Genomic DNA, 15595 nt, shown 5'->3' on the forward strand with positions numbered 1-15595 from the left:
AAAAAAAAAAACAAAATTATAAACAAATATTTACATGTATACTTGTGTGTGCATTCTTCTAAAGATCCATGCCTCAAAGTTTACATGGAGAACAGATGATGTGTTGCTTATGTAAGTCAAAATTAATTTTCAGAAATGTTAAGAGAACCCCGTAATCTAATTGTGGCAAAATGGCAAGGGCATACGGAGCCTAGTCCCTGGCTCAGCTGAGCAGGCCCCCAGCCCAGCTCCAGGCCCTTCAGCTAGAATAGGATCTCTGCTTGGGTCTCGGGTCCAGGCACATGAACCTCTATTTCTGTTTATAAAGATAAAAACATCCCAGGAGACCCACTGCCAATTTAAAAGCGTGGACAAGTAGATATCTAAAGCCCAGGCTGTTTCCACTATGAGCACTAAATGCAAGCCAGACATGAAAAATGAGCATTTTTTTAAACAAAAGATAGGTATGGTACGAAGCATCAATCACCATGTAAGGTAGAAAATAATTTTATGTGACTGCTAGGTTGCAAAATATAAAAGGAAAATTATATGACTGAAGAGATTATTTTGAGCAGCAAGTCACTGAACTGAAAATTAATTCAGATAAGTGTGAAAATGTAAGGGAAAAGAATGCAATTTTCTAGGACCTCTAATTGCATTAAGCATTTCTGCAAACACAATGACATTCAGGATTACCACATCCGTTGAGCTCTGGGTTTTAGTAGAAAACGGTAGGTCTCTCGCCATGAACACAGTCTAAGTCTAAAATATTAAGTCCGGGCAGATCAAACTGCTAAGTCTTGGGGTGCCTGCGTGGCTCAGTTGGTTGAGCATCTGACTTCAGCTCAGGTCATGATCTCACAGTTCGTGGGTTCAAGCCCCACATTGGCTCTGTGCTGACAGCTACTGTGCTGACAGCTCGGAGCCTGGTGCCTGGTTTGGATTCTGTGTCTCCTTCTCTCTCTCTGCCCCTCCCCTACTCACTCTCTATCTCTGTCTCTCAAAATAAAGACATAAAAAAATTTAGAAAAACAAAAACTGCTAAGTCTCCAAAGTGTCTGTTAAATCCAACTGAATGAAATTATATGTATATTAAATCACCATGTTTCAAATCATCCTTCCTCATTAGGCAGTCCCCAAAAGCTGTCCAGCGGCAAACTCTGCACCTTGAGAGGAGAGCAGGGACTCAGAGGCCCTAACATCGGGTCTCCCGTTAAGCCGCCAGCCACACTACGCACAGCTGAAGGACACTCTGATGAAAACAGAAGAACCAGTTCCTCACTAGAGAGTTTAGCATTTTTAAACAACCCAAAGAGACCCTCAAAATGATTTAAGATTACTGATAAAGCCTCATGTCAGCAAGTGCAACCGAAGAGTCCAGCAGAGGTTGACTATATCAGGTGCTGGATTCCAGCAGAAAGCCAGCCTGCAAGCTTGTTTTTGCCTGCGGAGTCTGAACACCCTTTTCAAAGGTACCTGGCATGTCAAGGCGATGTAAATTACACAAACACGCCCCATGGCAAATAAACGGGGTCAGGACACAGCTGGCGAGGGTGGCTTTGGTGCTGTCGCTGATCTTGACAGAGCAAACACTGGTTTCACAACCGTCATTTTTTAGTACAGGCACACTGTGTGATCCTGGGGAGGGGCGGGGTGGTGGTGATGAAAAATGAAAAGGCTCCAGTCAAGACCTACCTTTTACTTTCAGTAATACTGTAAATGCTCCTAAACCTCACATTGCATCCAGGACTCAGCCGACTAAACACCTGGCACTAACTGTAACAAGCACTCAGTGTTCTTTCCCAGACTAATCACATCATCAATATTTCTCTTCGAACCCACAGGCTTTTCCCAGGGATCCAAGAACTGTTGGCTTAGTCCTCATGCAGCCATTTAGGTGAGTCAATAGGCAGCCTAACTGTGTGTCGCAGGTTCCTGGTCGCTGGGCACAGATCCCTAGAGGTCAAAAATGACTTCCCTCACTCAAAACCTCAAATCCTTTGCACTTCAAGACTGGGAACCATAATAATTTAAAATTATTTCTCATATATTAGTGTTCTTGAAGGCCTGAAGAGCAGCACAAAGTTATATTCCCTGGAATGCAGACATTCTATATCCACCTACATTGAAGCTACTCAAAGAGATCTGCCTATGTTGACAACCAAATGAATGAAGAGCAAGCCCGTCACCGTCTTATGGAATTAAGGAACCCAGGTTGTATTCCTGACTATAGGAGAAGAGCCACCTCTGCGTGGAGAGCCTGCTGGCAGAGCCACTGTCGCTGATCACATCACCATCAAGTCACCTTAACCTGACCAGAGAAGTGTGGCGGCTACACGGTCCATCCTATTGAGGTCCAATTAAATGTCTCTTACCCAGTTCTAATTCTCCCTTACTGCTAGATAATCACAACCCAACTGTTAAACCTATCCCCAACAATGTAAATGGGGACACTTGTCACCTGTGTGATTGTCCAGCAGAACCAAAGGAGACATATAATCAAGGACACAAAGACACTACACTACGGACTGAAGGCTTAAAGAGTGATATAACAACCATAAATTGGAAGTGCTGCACTTCCCAAGAGCCTTTTGCATACTGGATGCTCCTTACAGTCACCTGATAAGAAAAGTTTCATAATCCCAGGAGGCAGGCAGGTGTTTGCAACGAGATTTTTAGAAAATAAAACCACCAACAACAGTCAATGCACATGGGGGCTCACACACACCCCTCCCAAGTAGAAAGTCAAGGTAGATGCCAAACTGAGACCTTACCTTTTGCCAGAAAACCCCTTGTCCTACTGTCTTTCTGGGATCAACGCCTTAGCCAAAGAAGAGTTTTGTATTAAAGTGATATATGCAAGGGGCACCTGGGTGGCTCAGTAGCTTAAGCGTCTGACCTCGGCTCAGGTCATGACCTCACGGTCATGGTCGGTAAGTTTGAGCCCTGCATTGGACTCTATGCTGACAGCTCAGAGTCTGGAGCCTGTTTCGGATTCTGACTCCCTCTTTCTCTCTACACCTCCTCCCAGCTCTTTCACTCTCTTTCTCTCTCTCTTAAAAATAAACATTAAAAAAATTTTTTAATAAAGCGATATATGCAAGAGAAGATGGGGGTTACCCTACTAATTTGGCACATTAAAGGAAAGCATGGAAAGAGCCGATGTTTTCTGAAACCCACCCTAAACTCTGCAGCCCCTCTACAAGGAAGGATTAGGGCAGGAGGTCAGACAGAGATATGGAGGTGTTGATCTCTTATGCAAACATCCCGACATTGTTCATATTTCACAAAGCTTCCTCTCTTTAGGGTCCTAACTGCACTTGAACATACCAACTGCTCAGCCTCTAAAAAAGTAATGCCCACTTTCTGCTGCTGAAATATCTACTTTCCTAAAAGAAAGAGCTGCTGGCCTCTTGTTAGTGGATCAAAAACCCACGTGGGAAGGACAGAAGAGAACTTCAGGGCAGCGCTTATCCTGGGAAGGCAGAAAGGAGAAAAGTGCTGGAGAGGAGTGTGGTTAACTGGATCTGCCTTAAAAAAGAGAGATCTGGATGTTAAAATGCTAACGTTTGTTCAATGTGGGTGGCAGGTACCCAGAAATCTATTACACATACTTATTTTTAAGTTTTTCTGCATGTTTCAAGTACTATATAATAAAAAATTAAAGTACCATGTTTTAAATGTGAAGAGGAGACACGAAAAGCATAAAGGAAATGCAGGCTGGTGCCTAATAATGGGAAGCGGCAAAGTCCAACACTGCTTTGATTAAATGTGATTGCCAAGCAACACAATAAATAGACACAAGCCTCCTGGAAACACTAAAATCCAAGATAACACACACTAAAGTTAGAACCCACCTTATCGTTTTACATTTTATCACCAGATAGTTTTTGATATCAGTCTTGTTAACAAAAGGCACATCGATTTCTCTTTGGCCAAATGAAACGCATGCCCATATTTGTGCTGCAGTATTATTTTAATATGCATTTGCTAATCTAGATGAAAGCCACATTTCAGGGGGTGGAAGTACAGCATCTTGGTTTTCAGCACTAAAGCTCGGTTGGATGAGAGTGTGAGTGACACAGAGACACACATTTCTGTCTGGCGAGCAGAGAATAGCAGCAAGATTCAGGCCCGCGCTAACAAATGCAGCTGCCGCCACAGAAGAACTCAAAAAAATCCACAGCTTTTTTTGAGGATCCTCGACCACATGGCCCACACCAAGAGTGGGATGCCAACCACTGAGGATCCGCATGGCCTCTACGGGCCTGTCACCAGTTTCTCCACAGTTGTGCTTGGGGGACTTAATATCAGGAGATCATTACATTAAGGTGTAAGGCTGCCAAAAGGTCAGTTCTGTGGAGGGGTGTGACCACCTGACCACACTCGAAAATCACCGAAATATCACAAGAGTTCCTGTCTCCCAACAGGAGACAAGATTGGCCCATAAGTACTTTGTGGGCCTCACATACCATTTTTCTAAAATCTGAATTAGGATAATACTCATTTAAAAAATCTGGATTTCTGCATTCTCTTTTCTAAACAGCAGAAGGTCTGGCGACACGGGATGGGCCTGAACTAAGTGGCCGCTGCTCAGGGTCTGTCAGGCCTGCTCACCACAGTCCCCACCAGGTCTCCTCCGCCACACTCACCAGCATCACTTGTACCACTACTCGCCCTGCCCCTGTAGACAGCGTCATGTGTGGGATACTACTAAGCCACACCTTGGAGGCTTTGGAAACGAATAAATTCTCCTTAGAACAGAATCAGGGGCTGCTAGTTTTCTAGAATTCCGAATTCCAACAGAGAGTAGAAGAGGAGAAGAAGAACCTGACCAGAAGTCATCCTCCTCATCGCCAAACATCCATTCCATGTTTATGAGCTCCAACATCTACAACTCCTTTCCTCACTCTGGTGCCTTCCCTAAATACATGCTATTCCTGACGCTGAGCAAGGCTCATTTCAGCTGAAGAGGGAATCGCTTCTGCTCCCACATTGCCTAAGGGGCTCACAGAGGTGTACTGGCTTGTTTTTTGATGCAATGCTCCCACCACCCAAGCCAGCCATGGGAATTCCTTTCTACTTGGTAATGCATCAGATGCCCACAGATGCTGCACCCAAACTCATATCAAGTAAACTAAGCAGCACACTGTGACATTTGTTAAGCCAGGAGGAAGAGAAATTATGGCTATAAACAAAAGATGTTTGGTGCAGAGAGGAGAAATTACTCATCGACACAAAGTAAGTGTCAACCAGGCTCACACAAAAGACGCACAGAGGGATATGGAACAGAATGCCATTCATTAATCAACTGCATGGACATATAAATGTGTCTATATCAAAGGAAATTTCCAAGGAAGAATTGTCATTAACTCCCTATCATGCAGAGATACACATACATAGATCTGTATATATAACCATAATTACAATAAAGTTCAGGATAGATTAAGTTACCTCTACATATATACTACATTTTTAAAAAAGGAAAGAAAAGTAAAGATACTGAACAGGAAAAGCTTACAGAGTATAGTATATCAGCATCAAGGCACTTTATTTTATCAAAACCTGATTTTCCTGATTGGAAGTATTAAAGTCCTTGTTCTCACCAGTGCCTGAAGAGTTTCAAGAAACATTTCACAACTACAAAGAAGAGGAGTCTCTTTTGGGTTACAGGATCACTGGCAGAAAAAGTTAAAACCACATCCAGACCTAATTTCCACAACTTGGTTTGTTCATGCCCACAGATCGGAAAGAAAAAGGTAAACACTCACCACAGAGAGCTGGCTCCATGTGGATCTCAGTGGCTTGTGGTGAATCACAATTTTTTCATCTGACTTCTGTTCTTTGGGCTCCGACTCTTCATCAGAGTCAATGTCAAGAGCCTTTTCTTTGTAATTCTGATACAGGACAGCGTTTTCTGTAAGAAATACAAACCCTACAGGTCACTAATTGACCCTGTCTTTATGCTTATTCTAAACCAACATCCATATTTATTACAAGGTTTGGGTTCCAGTTTAATAAACAACAAGGAAACAAATGAATTTCATCACTGAAGAATAATTACCAAAAAGTGATTTTCTAACTCACACAGCTCTGTCCCTAATTCATCTACAGGGGAATGGGAGGGATCCGCACCTAAAATCCCAATGGAAGCAACCTTTCCATGTTTCTCTCTACCACCCCCAGAGGACAGCCATGCCTCTTAAGTCACGGTTTTTTAGGTTAAATTGAATTCATACCCTACCTTTCCTTCAAAGCCCATCACCATTCATTTACTATTTAACCAACATTTATTGTATATCTACAATGTGCCAAGGGCTGGGAGTAATGGAAAATAAAAGGAACTTCTTGTGTCCTCATGAACTAAAAATAGGAAGAGAAAAATATTCCAAGTCACTCGCTCATTTATTCATTCAATTGATATTTAGAATATGCCTCCTGGTTGCCAACAACAGCTAGGGATACAACAATGAACAAAAAAAGATAAAATCTCAGTCTTCAAAGAGCAAACATCAGAGTGAGCGGAGAATGACAATGTATAAGCAAGTACCCTTCATGGTATGTCAGATGCTGATACGCGTCATGGAGAAAAGTAAAACCCGGAGAGGAGGGGAGCCTTACGAGGAGGGTATGTAGATTTTAAATAGGGTGGTTTACAAAGACCTCACCAAGGCGACATTTAAGCAAAGATCTAAAAATGGTGAGAAAGCAAAACACCTTACAGCTGGTGAAAGAACATCCCATCAGAGGGAAGAGCAAGTACAAAGGTCCTGGGACAGGAGTCTGGGATGTCTCTCTGTGCAAGGACCAGGAAGGAGGCCTGTAAGGCTGAAATGGGGTGAGGGAAGGGAGAAAGCTTAAGGGATGGGGGTGGAGGATGAGGAGAGGGCAGATCATGTAGGCCCTTCCCTCAATGCCATTGAAAGGACTCTGGTTTTCATTCTGAGTGAGAAGGCAAGTCATTGTAGGGTAGAGGACAAAATTATCTTGCACATATATGTACCTATTAACTGAATGAGAGACTCAAAGAACAGACTCTCAGCAGGGTGTGACCTGCTCAGGGATGTGGGGGGGAAACAGTCAGACAGGTGTTACTGGGAAAAGTCTAAGATCTGAAAGCTGAGAAACTTCAGAGCTTAAGGAAAAGGTATATGCAAAAGCCCTGAGGCAAAAAGAAACATAATAACTTAGAAGAAAAAGGAATAGTCAATGTGTAGAGTTTGGGTATCTAGTGGACAAAGGGTGCAAGGTGGGTTTAGGGAGATGAGCCAGAGAGTCTAAATCAAGCAGAGATTTGCAGGCAATGTTAAAGAGCTGGATTTTATCCCAAGTACAAAACAACTGAATTTCTTCCACATTACAAAGATTGTATTTTAGCCTGATTACAAAGGGAATCCGTGAAAAGGAAAAGATTCGATTATATTGTTGGAGCAAACTACTGACTGCGTAGAGACCTAATTAGGATGCTATGGAAGAATGGAGATGGGCTATTGAGGATGGCCTGGAGATGGGGGTCAGAGAAAGGGAGGGGGTCAGGATGTTTCCTACATCTGCAGGTCCCAACAGCTGCACAGCAGGAGATGGGAATGCCTCAGGAGCTGTAGCCTTAGAGGGAAAGATCATGAATTTGATTTGGGACCTAGCGGGTTTGAAATGCCTTTCCCACCTGCCAAGACGACAGACATCTGCCTCCTCATCAACTACCGCATGCTCTATATGCACTATGACTAAAGTAATAATGGAGTCGATGCAAGATCTTACTGTTCTCTGATGCTTTTACATATGCCAAACAGATTATGAGGGTAAAGACTGGGTCACCACACCTCTGGAGTGTTCTTTAAAGAACTTAGTAGTTGGCACAAAACATATGCGTACACTGTTGCTAAGATTCCTCATTTGTTCTCACAACAGACAATAGTATTTATTATCAGCCTCATTTCATACATAAGGACACTGAGGCTTGGTGAGGTTAAGAAGTTTGCTCTAGGTCACTAACTGATGAACAAAAACTGTAGGATGGGAACCCAGGTCCCTGGCTGGGAGGTTCTTACCCCCTTCTGCACCTCATCCTAAACTACATTCTTCTTACTCATTAACTCTAAGAATCCTGTATTCCTCATGTATGTATATGTAAAAAAAAAACTTCTAAGCCATCTTATGTGAGAAGAGACAAAAGGGTGCACAGAAATAGCTCCTTATAAAAGGAAACCACATACAACTATTTATTAAAAAAAAAAAAAAAGTGCTGTCCTTGGACTTAAAAAAAGAAAAACTCAACATTGTTAACCCTTTGAGATAAGAGTCCCAGAATCAATGTCAAATTCTAGAAGATGCAAACCGTCTCTCTAAATGCCTATTGGGTAGGTGCTCTGTTTACTTCATGGTCATAAAGTGATTCAAGAGGAAGCAAAATGGACGCAGGACCAGTTATCTGCCCTTGTACTGGCTCTGTGACCCTGGGCAAGACACTACACCTCTCTGAGCTCTCAGTCTCCTCAATTATAGAATCAGGGAGATGATGGGGTGCCTGGGTGGCTTAGCCGGTTGGCATCTGACTTCATCTCAGGTCATGATCTCACAGTTCGTGAGTGTGAGCCCTGCATCAGGCTCTGTGCTGACAGCTCAGAGCCTGGAACCTGGAGCCTGCTTCAGATTGTCTCCCTCTCTCTCTCTCTCTCTCTACCCCTCCCCTGCTCACACTCTGTCTCTCTCTCTCCAAAATAAATACACATTTTTTAAAAATTTAAAAAATAAAATCAGGGAGATGAATTTGCCCAAACCAGCTACAATATCATATATTTTATATATTCGTTGCACCTAAGATTGGTGAGCCAACTACATTTTTATGTACTGATCATGTTTAAATGGTCCAAGGGAATGGATTTTTATAAGAATTACAGAGGGAAATATTTTGTAATCACCTAAGATTATGTATTTTAGATCTCTGGGCAGCTTTACATTAGATTTCTTATAGAGAGGCATACACCCTTCTTCATTAGTCTTGAAAGATTAGACAATCTTAACATTTCAAAGTACACAGAAAGTAACTACCTTCACCTCCACCATGTTCCTCCAGCTTTAGGAGGGCTGGGTGGGAGGTGCTGTTTGCTTTGGGCTCTTCCACTTGGTTGACACTTGACCCATCTGTATATACAAAGTCCTCTAATCTGATTAGGGTTTGAACACCTGGCTGAAGTGTCTTTTGTTTTTGTGATCCTTCACAAAAATACTATACGGGTTATAAAAACTTAGGCATAGATTTGTAGCATCCAAGAGAGTTAGATTTTGCCCAAGTTGAAACTTGATAAGCAAACAGGAAGTCAGTAATGATATATTAAAATGTGGAAATACGGGGGAAAAACATTAAGTCAAAGGAAATAGGACTTAAGATTTAAATGCCAAACTCAGGATTTTTAACTAAAAAGGAGAGACAGCTCTTACTCTTTGTCTGTTTTTTGAGGGAGGTGGAGATGGACGGAGCCAGAGTAGATAAGAATTAAAAATCCAGGACATTGGTTGACAAAGCTATCAGCTTACAAAGAATGCCATTAATTCCATTCACTGCTAGTATTATTGGATGAAAATTTAGCTAAGTACAGAGATTCATACTGTACAATTTGGGGAGAAGTTGGACATTTTTCTCATCTTAAGTGTTTTTGTTACTGCAGTTGGATTTCAACTTATAATTGATATTCCACATTGAAACAGCATTAAAAGTCTGGAAAATCAAATGCTTACCTTCCCCATCAAATGTTCCTTGTCCTTTCAGCATTTTTTTCTAAGAAACAAGAAAAGCAAAAAAAAGAGAAAGCAAAGCAAACTATGTATGAATGAGCCAAATAGAAAATACAGCTATTTTAAGAAAATTACGTCTTTTGTTGTTACATTCATTAGATTTCCACAAGCATACAGCAGATGATCCCTTGAGTAGTTCACTCATCAGACTACTACAATCCACTAAAATGGTGAAATAAAACGTACAACATCCCACAGGCCCCAGCAAAACAACTTGAGAATCCTCAAATGACCAGCAAGCAACTCATTTCACTACTGGTGATTCACCAGCGCTGTTAAACTGAACAGTGCTATACTTGCAGAATTGGGGGGGTGGGGGGTAAAAACCACCTAAAATGTTAAGTCATCTCTTGAAGACCGGGAGGTCAAACATAAAATCGCCTTACTTGTCTATTACATACTGACACCTGTATAAACTGATTCCACTTCTCGGATTAATCAAGTCAAGTTATAGCTGCTAAAATGAATTTGCGCTGAGATCTGTCTTGTTTCTGGAGAAAGCAGAACATGCACACTCCAAACCTTCCTTCTTTAGTTTGCCCTTTATGTCATATTTGGCAGTATTTTTACCTATGCAATTTCTGGGCCTTTATCAGGGAGTAAATACCAGAGTTCACTTGAATCTGAAGTTCTGAGCTGCTAACTTGTTAAATGCTCTCAAGAATAAATAGATGCAACACGGGAATAAAATACAACCACAGACAGTGGTGAAAGAGACAAGTAACAACAAAGATGACAAATATTTGCATCTTTTGTGATTCTGGTAATTAACTTTAAAATTCATATTTTACCTGAATGGCATATAGTACTCCAAAAGTGATTCAGTAATTAGGTAATTAACATAAATCACTTTCAATAATCAAAATGATCAATATGTTCAAGAGAAATGGGTAGTTTCCTGTACGAGCTGTGATGAATCAGCAACCCCTAACAGACACCTGTAAACAAGCACCCGACATTGTGACCATTCAGTCAAGAGTGCCACGCCTGCTCTCCACCCCCTGTTCAGCTGCCTGTATTCACTGTTCACTCACTCAGCCAAAACCTAATTGGCTGTATTTTTCTCACATTTGTCCCCCACATTCTGCCATTCTGCTTAAGTTTAGAAAGTTAAAACAGAAATAAGAGTTCGACTTCCTCCCACAAAGCCACATTAACCTGGCTGTCACTGCCCGCAACAGAACTGCCAAGAGACAGAGTTCTCATCAACACACAGATCTGATCAACAAGAGAATTAAAAGAGAACAATAACTCCTGGCTCCCTATGAGCCCCTCCTCCCCACCGCCAACACCTTCGCTTTTGGCTTGGTGAATGCCTGGCTTAATGAGTGACCCTCCTGCTCACCCTTACCTTTATCCTTCCCAGACTGGAAAACTTCTCCTTGTCTTCCATCACCGCTTTCAGAACGGGCTGGGACATTCTGTTCTTCTTCTTTGAAGTGGTAGGACTGTCAAAATCAAAGCCACTGACCACGGCCCGGCGATAGGACGTGGACCGCAAGCCTCTCCGCAGAGACCCAGGGCTGTCCACGTCGTTCTCCGCCTCACCTTCTTCCTCGGCGGGACCCAGAGGCCCTCCGAGGCCCTCCACCATGCTGCGCACCTTAAGGAGTCTCCTGTGGGGCTCCACATTCTGACTGTTGGATTTACTTATTTTAATTTCCGAAGCCAAGTTCTTCGGAATGATTTGCTGCTTCCCCACTTTGAGGGCGGCAGGGCTGTTTGTGCTCAAAACCACTGAAGGATTCTCTGGGAGCTCGTTCTCCTGTGAGGGCAGCCTTTGGAGGAGGAGTTTTTGTTCCAAAGACCTTTTCTGGGGCACAGGAGAGAGTTTCGAGGGTCCCGGCTCAGGGTCCTTAGTCGTCTGGCCAGATTGCGAACCGGAGCCTGGGGAGTCAGTATCAGGGATGAGCCCATTTGCAGCAGGCAAAAGCCCCCGGGGGCTGGTGGTCAATCCGGCCAGGTCTCCCTCCTGGTTACAGCAAGGGGGCGAGGTAGGAGTCCGCTGCGGGCGCAGCGGCTTCGGCATGGGCGAGGTCACTGTGCCATTGGCTGGGGATTTCGGGGAGCCCTCTGACAACGCTTTGGGAGCCTGCGGAGACTTGGGCCGTCGGAGCCGAGGAGAGACAGCTCTGTATTCCGGGGAGGCTGTCCTCCCATTGGCCACTACCCTACGATGAGTACACAGCAGCAGGGGGTTCCCCTGGACTGTCCTGGCCTCCGAAGCGGTGGGTACCTGGGTAGGAGTCTGCACAGTGGGGAGCGTCCCTCGGTCCTCCACTGGGAAATCCGTGATCAGCAGTCCGCTGGGGCTCTGGTAGGACTGGGGCCTCGGCTTGCTCCGGCCCAGCAACTGAGGCTGAGGAGTTGACCGTCTCCGCCATAAAGGAGTTAAGCTGTTGCTAGAAAAATCCACATCACTCTCGCTGTCCATAGCGGAGACTCAGAGGTCAGCCCGAGAGGGAACAGCACCGGGTTAGTCTTGCCTAAAGAGGAAAGAAGTCATGGAACTTTGCCTCCGGACAACCAGACACGCCTTGCAAATACACGCGCTCCAAGTCTGGCAGTCACCCGACTGCTGTGCGCGACACAACTGCGTGTCAATTATCCACCCTTTCCGGCAAAATCTGCGCCCACCTCACTGCGTGGTCCGGGTCAGAAATTTGGGCTGCACGCAGGCGGAATAATCCAATTACCTCCACGTTTCTCCAGCGCCCAAAGACCACCCGCACGGAAAAAGCCCGCCACCAATACGCAGGGTGCAAGCTGATGCACAGGAAACTTTGCGACGAGTTCAGCTTTCTTGGGAAACTAGCCGCGCGACGCTCCCCTCCGCTGCCATCCAGCCGCCCAGCCCCGTCGTTGATTCCCTCTCGCTCAAACTGCCCGGCTCCAGGGCAGATTTACCTTCGGGACTTTACAGAACCCAGGGCCAACGAGCGTCCACTGCCCCTTGGGTGGCCCGGGTCTCAGATCGAATCACAGCAGCAGGAGATCTGGAGACCGCAGCAGCAGACTCGAGCCATCGGCTCCGCCCTCAAGCTTGCTCCCGCCCTCAGCCTTGGCCCCGCCCCAGTTTTAGCCACTCTCAGACCCGCCTCTGTCTCTGCCAGAGCAAAGCCCGCCTTCCCGCTTTGGTGTATCTTAGCTCCCCTCCCGTCTCTGTTTAAAACACATGAGCACACGTGGGCTGGGTGCCGAACTCCAGGGTTCCGGACCGGGAGGTGTGGGCGCGCTGTGTTGTTGCCAGGAGCACAGCGTGAGAACTAGCGTGGGAGACAGGCGGACTTGCGATTTAGAAAGCCCTGGGGCAGCGTTTGGGGGAGGGGTTGTTTAGGGGTCTGGTTCTCCGCCGCAGAGTAGGGTTTGTGCAATGCGTGAGCTGGGATGCGCGGCTCTAAACGCAGAGAGCCAGTGCCCTCTCAGCATTCAGGTGGTCTTAAAATCTTAAAATCTGATGGCCTCGCTCCCCTGCTTAAAATATAATATAGATTGATAGATATGCTTGCTTCTGCTTATTTACGGAAGGATGTATACCAGCAGCGGAGGGGGGGGGAGGGGAACTAGGTGGCTAGGAAGCTGGAGGGAGGAGTTTTCATTCAGTAATCTTGGCTCTAATGCTTTGAATCGTTAATTTTACCAATTAAAAATAAATGCAACTTAAATTACAAAAAAAAAAAATATTGGTTTCCAAACATACATAGAAAATTCAAAAGCATGCATGACTTACCAGGCCCGGCACGACCTGCGCTGACCTGCATTCCTCTGCGCAGGTCTTTTCTCGCCACTCTGCTTCACCATTCTTAGGCCACACCCTCTTCAAGTTTGACAGCCTCAGAACCTGACCTTTTGTTTTTCCTTGACCTTCTGACCTGTGTGCCTGTCAGAGAGGACTTCCCCTGACCCCTCCTGAATCAGATCTTGGCCCTGCTTATTTTCCCAGCCACCTGCTCTCTTCCTTTTCTACATTTTATGACAATGCGCATATATACATTTCCTTTAGACTGTAAGCCTCAAGAGAGCAGGAGCCACATTTATTGCCCTTCTGTATTGCAGGCACCTACCCGGCACATAGTATTTGTTGAATGACTGAGCCAGAGAAATGGAGTAAGGACAGTGATCATCCCTCCATAGAGCTCCTTTGCCAAATAAAAACTTAGTTGTAACCTGGCCAAGCTCCTGCTATGTCTAAAGAATAAGGCAAACTTGAGAGGACAAATGACCATAAGATCTATATAATCAAGTCTACCAGCAAGACATACGGGCTGCTGTCCACGTTCTCTTCCAGCGTTCATGCATGCAGCCACTGTGTGGGAGGTAAGTTACTCCTTTTTGCCGTAGATCCATTGAATGCGATGGCCAAAAATCTTGAGAGGCAAGATCTGGGTTGTGAGATGAAGCATGATGTTTTTTATGTTTTATGTTATTCTGTATTACCAAATGCTGTACGTTGAATATATATTACTTTAATCAAAGAATATTTCTGTAAGCAAGAAATGGCATCAAGAGATTTTTAAAAAGTGTAATCTGTTTATTTAAACTTTAGTTAAATTTTCTTGTTTCTTAAATTCCAAATGCGTGAAATCATCTGGTATTTATCTTTTTTGATTGACTTATTTCACTTAGCATAATACATTCTAACTCTATCCACATTGTTGCAAATGGCAAGATTTCATTCTTCTTGATGGCTGAGTAATATTGCTGTGTGTGTGTGTGTGTGTGTGTGTGTGTACATTTTACACACACACACACACACACACATTTTCTTTGTCCATTCAACAGTCAATGGACATTTGGGCTCCCTCCATAATTTAGCTAGCGTTGATGATGCTGTTATAAACACTGGGGCACATATACCCCTTCGAATCTCAATTTTTGTGTCCTTTTGATAAATACCTAATAGTACAAATGCTGGATCATAGGATAGTTCAGTTTTGTCTCTTGAGGAACCTCCATACTGCTCTCCAGAGTGGCCGCCCTAGTTTGCATTCCCACAAACAGTATAAGAGGATTCCCCTTTCTCCACGTCCCTGCCAACACCTGTTGTTTGTGTTAATTTTAGCCGTGCTGACAGGTATGAGGTGGTATCTCCTTGTGGTTTAGGATTTGTATTTCTCCAGTAAAGAGCGATGTTGACCATCTTTTCATGTATCTCTTAGCCATCTGGATGTGATCTTTGGAAAAATATTTATTTGTGCCTTCTGCCCATTTCTTTAAGTTTTTATTTTTGAAACAGAGAGATCCAGGAAGGGGCAGAGAGAGGGGAACAGAGGATCTGAAGCAGGCTCTGTGCTGACAGCACATGAACTGTGAAGTCAAAGTCAGATGCTTAACAGACTGAGTCAATCAGGCACTCTCGCCCATTCCTTAACTGGATTGTTTGTTTTTGGGGTGTTGAGTTTAGTAAGTTCTCTAGAGTTTGGCTACTAACCCTTTATTAGATATGTTGTTTGCAAATATCTTCTCCCATTCTGTCCCTTGCCTTTTAATCTTTTTGATGGTTTCCTTCATAGCAAAGAAGCTTTTTATCTTGATGAAATACCTGTAGCTCATGCTTGCTTTTACTTCCCTGGCCTTTGGCAATGTGTCTAGTAAGAAGTTGCTGCAGCCAAGGTCAAAGAGTTTGTTACCTGTTTTCTCTCTAAGATTTTGATGGTTTCCTTTTTCACACTGAAGTCTTTCTTGCACTTTGAATTTGTGTGTACAGTGTAAGAAAGTGCTCAAATTTCATTCTTCTGCATGTTACCATCTAGTTTACCTTGCACCATTTGTTGAAGAGACCATTGGATATTATTTCCTGCTTTGTCAAAAATTAGTTGAC

At 44.0% G+C, this 15595-nt stretch overlaps 1 protein-coding gene across 2 annotated transcripts in view; it reads right to left on the reverse strand.

The window, feature by feature from the left end:
* The window catches only part of ARHGEF26 (Rho guanine nucleotide exchange factor 26), a 116207-nt gene extending 103430 nt beyond the window's left edge, over positions 1–12777 (reverse strand). Inside the window, exons 1-4 of one of the 2 annotated variants that reach the window (XM_029940022.1) lie at positions 12682–12777; positions 11126–12260; positions 9718–9757; positions 5751–5896 (exon numbers count right to left, since the gene is read on the reverse strand). In XM_029940022.1, coding sequence (XP_029795882.1) covers positions 5751–5896; positions 9718–9757; positions 11126–12208 — 1269 coding nt within the window. In that variant the 5' untranslated portion in view covers positions 12209–12260; positions 12682–12777. Of the gene's footprint in view, positions 1–5750; positions 5897–9717; positions 9758–11125; positions 12261–12470 lie in introns of both variants that reach the window. The other variant, XM_029940021.1, reaches the window with a different exon arrangement.
* Positions 12778–15595: the final 2818 nt, after the last annotated feature.

The sequence above is a fragment of the Suricata suricatta genome, chromosome 5 (assembly GCF_006229205.1).
Source record: "Suricata suricatta isolate VVHF042 chromosome 5, meerkat_22Aug2017_6uvM2_HiC, whole genome shotgun sequence".
Taxonomy (NCBI): domain Eukaryota; kingdom Metazoa; phylum Chordata; class Mammalia; order Carnivora; family Herpestidae; genus Suricata; species Suricata suricatta.